The sequence below is a fragment of the Cydia strobilella genome, chromosome 20 (assembly GCF_947568885.1).
Source record: "Cydia strobilella chromosome 20, ilCydStro3.1, whole genome shotgun sequence".
NCBI lineage: Eukaryota > Metazoa > Arthropoda > Insecta > Lepidoptera > Tortricidae > Cydia > Cydia strobilella.
The window spans coordinates 11,393,849-11,399,848 of NC_086060.1; the positions used below are offsets into that span (position 1 = coordinate 11,393,849).

The 6,000-nt window shown below is 31.8% G+C and overlaps 1 protein-coding gene across 1 annotated transcript in view; it reads left to right on the plus strand.

Moving 5' to 3' along the window:
* The window catches only part of LOC134750683 (octopamine receptor beta-2R-like), an 86,177-nt gene extending 83,029 nt beyond the window's left edge, over positions 1-3,148 (plus strand). The window contains exon 5 of the mRNA XM_063685919.1: positions 2,457-3,148. Within this exon, the coding sequence (XP_063541989.1) occupies positions 2,457-3,134 (678 nt within the window). The 3' untranslated portion in view covers positions 3,135-3,148. The remainder of the gene's footprint in view (positions 1-2,456) is intronic.
* Positions 3,149-6,000: the final 2,852 nt, after the last annotated feature.

Here is a 6,000-nt window from a genome sequence, read left to right on the forward strand (position 1 = left end):
ATATCTGTCAAATGCCATTACCATTACTTATCATTTTTAATATTAGACAATTCTCCTACAAATAAGTTGAATCCTTTAGCCTGGTTAACGATATAGGTAAATGTTAACAAGACAGCAATATTATAACTTTAAATACAATAATAGCATATACGTATATTATATGGATATCAACATTAAAAAATAAAATATAAACATTAATGTTTCACATCGATACTTGATACAAAAATATATTATTCAATTAATTATTGTGTATTGCATACAAGTAGTCTTTCTATTTCATACAAGTAGTCCGCGTACGAAATTCGAGGAATTCTCGGATTAGCCTCCTTGGCCCCGCACTCAGTGCACGCCCCGTCCCGAGGCGCCCTCAGCCCGAAAAGCCTTGGAACTCGTGCGTAGACTGCATGTATACGTGAGAAGTAAGCGACTTTTTTAAACCTTTTTATTTTAAACAAGTTTGGGAACAAATCAAATTATTTTATTAAATATTTTGATTTGTGTTTTTTAAAGTAGTCACACTACTATATATAAATTAAAAACTGTAATAGATGTCATATATTAAAGAAAAAGTGACGAAGCCCTCCAGTGGTGAAGGCCGGATTCGAACCGGCGTCTTTAGCTATCGCGGCGGCGGGTTTTTATTTTATTTAAACTGTCACTTTTCTAACCAATTTAATATAAATGTGTGTTTAAGTTATGACTGCAGCGTGATGCTTTATTTATTTAGTTATAATGGTTATTCATATATTCATTAAGTATTTCTGTTACATCCTATTTTGGACTGTGATAGCTTAGAATGTTAAAAATTCGATAAATAGTTTATCAGTTTTGTAATATGTAGTATTATTACTTAGGAGCAAACACATATAAAGTAATATTTATCATGAAGACTGTGCACGATGAAACCCGGTCACGCATGATGTGGTAAATCTTTTTAATAAATGTACTATTTCAAGCAGCACTTTTCCCTGTGGTTATCAAACTACATAATAAAATTAGAAACATAATATAAAGTTAGGTTGTTTGTGACTTTGAGCATTCTATATTCCACAGTCTTTACCAAATTTTCCAGTTAAAAATATTTTATTATTTTTAATTATATAAACCAAATTATACCTTATTACATTCTCTTTTCACAATACCTAACATTTTTTTTTCTAATTGTGTTCAGATTGAGATAATTCTGAGGTGTTTTAACTTTAGTGAATTTGACAAGAAATGCCTCCCATATAAAAACAACTTTCAGTGCTTGGAGTAGAAACTTTTCTTGACTACCTCAAGTAGAAAAGAGTTTCAAAAAGTATGTTTTTGGTAAGATGACATTCAAATGAGCATAAAACAGCTTATGAAAATATAAATAAAATTGTGGCATTGTAGTACGAAGCGAGTGATGTTTATCAAAAAACGCTGGAATTTTTTTTTAAGGTATGATGGAATATATTTGGCGAAAACTCACAGAAGCCCATACATTAATATAATTGTAATTTCATTATAAATTACAATAATTACAGACTATTAAAATAAAAGAACTGCTTGAATATGTGCACTCGGTAAAAATATAATATACTAGATCATGCATGGCTGGGTGTCATCGTGTACTGTCTTTATATTTAAAATATAATTATGTATTGAGGTATTGACTCTCTAATGAATATTTATAATATTAATCATCCAAAGGTGAATTTAAATATTTATTAGTTGTACATAATCCCTTAGTTGCAGATGCAGATATTAAATTATTGATTTTAAGTATTGTATTTGTAATTGCTGGAGGGAAATAAAACAATGTTAAGTATTTCACTTGTTTAAGAAACTGATGAAGGTGGGTATAGCCATTAGGTATGTTACCTAATAATGTGCGTGTAATCAAATGCTTTTTGCAAAATAAATGACGATTTCTTTCGTATATAATATGTTGTTGTTTGATTTATATGATGTTAACATCCTGAAGCGTCTACGTAGAGTTACGGTTACCAGTTACCACACATAGGCGCTTTTTTTTTTTTTAATTATAATTGCTTACATGTATGTAGGTAAACAATTTAATAGTACATTACTAATAGAGGCCGGGAAACGAGGGGTTGCAGGCCAAGATTAGTAGATTATATAATATAGACTAGGATAGATATCAGTAGGATGGGGATACGATACGATACACAAATCTCTATTTTGACATTTTGCTGGGACATCAATTAGCCGCGGCCACGACCAGTGAAACCTATGTCGAAACGTCGGCAATAAAGGTGACAAAATAAATTCGCGATAGATCCGGTTATAAGTATGATTTAATATGTGTTCAAAACGCGAAAGTTTTAAATGTTAAAAACCACACCTGAACGAAGAAATTCGAAATCATTTTGGACCATAGTTGAAAGCTTTTGAACTATAGTGGGGTGGTTTTATGGTACTTTTTAGTTTTATCATTAGTTTACATTTAGTAAAATCATTACTTCCAGATGGCTTTCATCATGTTAGCAGCGACCTGGCTCAGCCCGGTCACCATCTCCTACGCCCCTATCTTCACTGGCTACTACACCACCGCCGAACACGCCCAATACAGAGAAAACAACACCAAGACCTGCGACTGGGTCGTCAACAAGCCCTATGCTGTCATCTCCAGCTCAGTCTCCTTCTGGATCCCTTGTACGATCATGATCTTTACTTACGTGGCTATCTTTAGAGAAGCCAACAGACAGGAGAAAGCTATTGCTGGACATACGAGACTAATGCAAAGACATTCAAGAGACATTAAAGACAAAAATATCTTGAATATGAAGAGGGAATATAAAGCAGCAAGGACTTTAGGAATCATCATGGGAGCGTTCATTATATGCTGGCTGCCATTCTTTCTATTCTACGTTTCAACATCTTTATGTGACACTTGTAAATATCCGGAGGTTATCAATCCTATAATGTTCTGGACTGGATATTTCAATTCGGTGCTTAATCCTATTATTTATGCGTATTTTAATAAGGAGTTTAGGAGTGCTTTTAAGAATACTTTGGCGTGTGCTTTTTGTAGTTATTGTAAGAAGGATGCGTTGGATTTGGATGCTCAAGAGCGTTTGGATAGACAAGGCTCTAATCATACGAGGATGTCAAGCCCTGTACGAAGAATTAATTCAGACGTTTGAAATTAAAAATGAAATGTAGTAAAATCTTAAGAAGCACTGAAAAAAGTATTGTTTTTTCATCAAAATAAAATCAGTGAGGCCGTAGAGTTTACAGTAGATAATTATTTAAACGGTTTAAGTAACAGCTTCACATAAATTAAATTCATAAAACTTATATTTCATTCAACGACATAAGGTCGTTGTTATTTTGGAACTGGCTGATACTACCTTGAAGATCATCTTGGTGATTGATGCGCATCTCAAACACGACTTTCAGTTCATTTCGCATGCACATGAGCCTGAGAGATCTTCAATGTCGTACCAAAATAAGGTCAAAACCGTTACAAATTGTTAAATCAGAATCTGGTACATGAGCTTCTAACGTAGTTTAAATTCTCAGAAGATAAGTAAATTTAACCAGATTCTGATTTCGGTAATATACGAATAAATTCGAATGTACATATATAATTAAATAACACAATGGGTAAATACCATAATTACCGAAATCTATGTAAGAATGACATGTATAATCGTGCATATTGTAAAATAAATAAATATATAAGAAACGATTTAAAGGAAAACGTGGGTACATAATAAGAGTCATTGGTATTATAATTTAAATACTTATTTCAGTACGGTTTCACTCACTATTATTTTTAGTCGCTTTTGGCGACATGTAGTGAGTGAAACCGTACAGATCTAAATATTTTGAAATATGTCTCACGATAGTTTAAGTTCGATTATTTAAATACTATTTTAAAATAAAGACCAGAGGATTGAAATGCCGTAGTACGTACGAAATAAACTATTTTAACTTAATAAGAATGTTAATTTTTAATTTCTAAACACACGCTTTATAATTATTATAAGGTAGCTAGGGACATGTAAGGTAGATAGGTAAGTATAATATTTTGCGATTGCTTGTGTGGTCCCTCTAAGGTTACTGAGTGCCGGCGAGTCGAACGCAACAGAACCAGTCTAAAATGTGTCATCGAGATGCGTAACAAAGGCGCGTTATCGCAGAGCGCACCTACACTGGTTATTTTGAGCGTTGGACTAGCCCGCGCTCAGGTGCCAATTAGAATTATACGACCCTTTTTTGTAGGTAGTGGCACGCGCGGTTTTACTTAACAATAGACAAAGGATTAGCCGTTCGGGGCCAGCTACAAATCGAACGACTATATAATTATTTAACTTAATTATTGCTTCGTGTAGGTATCTTCAGTTTTAAATATAAAAATATTGACTAAAAAATTAAAGCTCGTAGGTATATAATTTTTGAGGGGTCCCTTTGTTTGACATAATTATTGAAAGTCATAATGTAATAATTGTCATATTATCATTAGTCATAATTCTGGCACCGTTAACTTTTCAGGATTTTCCTCAGGTTATCCTATAGCTTAGGTTAGGTTAGGTTTGTTTTATGGCAATCCTGAAAAGTTACGCGTTTCTGAGAAAAACCAAATTATGACTAACGAAAATGTGGACATAACTACATCATGACTTAAAACTAAATGGGAAACAATAGAAACCCAATTTTTGAGACGCGTAACACGCATCGTTACACTACCACCGGGTTCGAGCACGTTTGCGCCAGTGTGAGGCTCTATCCTCTGCTCCCTCACACTAGTGTAAATATTGTAACGTATTTATTTTAAAATTCATCATTTTTAACAAATTTTACAATATTTTAATGCGTGTTCAATTTGAATGTGTATTTCAATATTTGATTGCTTTCTGAAAGCGTAGTTCATAATGTATGTTTTCCGTGCTCTTAATTGTGTCGAAGTTTTGTCGAAAATAACGGTCATTATAAACATAACAAAAGTTTTTAAGTGCATAATTATATATAATGTAATATTCTTCAAATTGTAGGGTATAATTAAAATATACTTAATTTTATTTTAAAAAGGGGACAAATGACGCTTTAGATTAGGAAATGCAAAAATATGGCTTTTTACACACTATTAAAATGTATAGAATAAAACCCCAAGGTGGTGAAAAGGGGGTTGAAAGTTTGTATGGAGATCAAACATTTTATTGAGTGCGGGATTTAAATATTTGTATAAAGGTATATTATTAGAATAGAAGAAAGGTAAAACGAAAGAAAGTTATTAGAATAGAAACAAAGTTATTAGAATAGAAGAAAGGTAGAAAGAACGGTAAAGGTAAGGTAGGATAAAAAGTCGCCATTTTAATAACCTACTTTTATTTTTATTTTTTTATGGTTACATTTACATAATAAAATGTAGCTTCTGGATAATTATATACTAAAAGTCGAGCAAATGTTAATTAAATATTAGTTAAGTATTTTTTTGTAATAATTAACTTAATAAATAATCAGTATTACATCATCATATCACATCAATACAGATTACATCATTATTTTCCTGTTGTGTTTTTTGCCGAATGGTTGTCACTTTTATTTACAGTAAAGTTCTATTATTTATTTTACACTAATTTAAGATATAAATTAATTTTAAAAGTAATATTTACATTGACCTTAATATTGTTGTCGCTAGTAAGAATAAAAGGAATATATGCAAACATAAATATTTAACAATAATAATTTATAAGTATTTATGTTTTGTTTTCGTTTCTAGAAATTTTCAATGTAAGCAACTGAATTACCTACGCATTAAAAATCATGTATACTTTTGTGTTTTTTTATTAAATTACACATATTTGTGTTATTTATTACGTCAGACCATGTACCTACATGTCCACCGCATTACTGTCGCGATTATCACGTTTAATCCGTGACATTCATCTGCAGCTCCTGTCACCTTAAAGAAAAATTCAAACTACGCATCAGGCTAATCTAAATGCATTAAACCTTAGCTTTATTGAAATATGGTTCAAAATAGAATGAGCGTTTATCACAAAA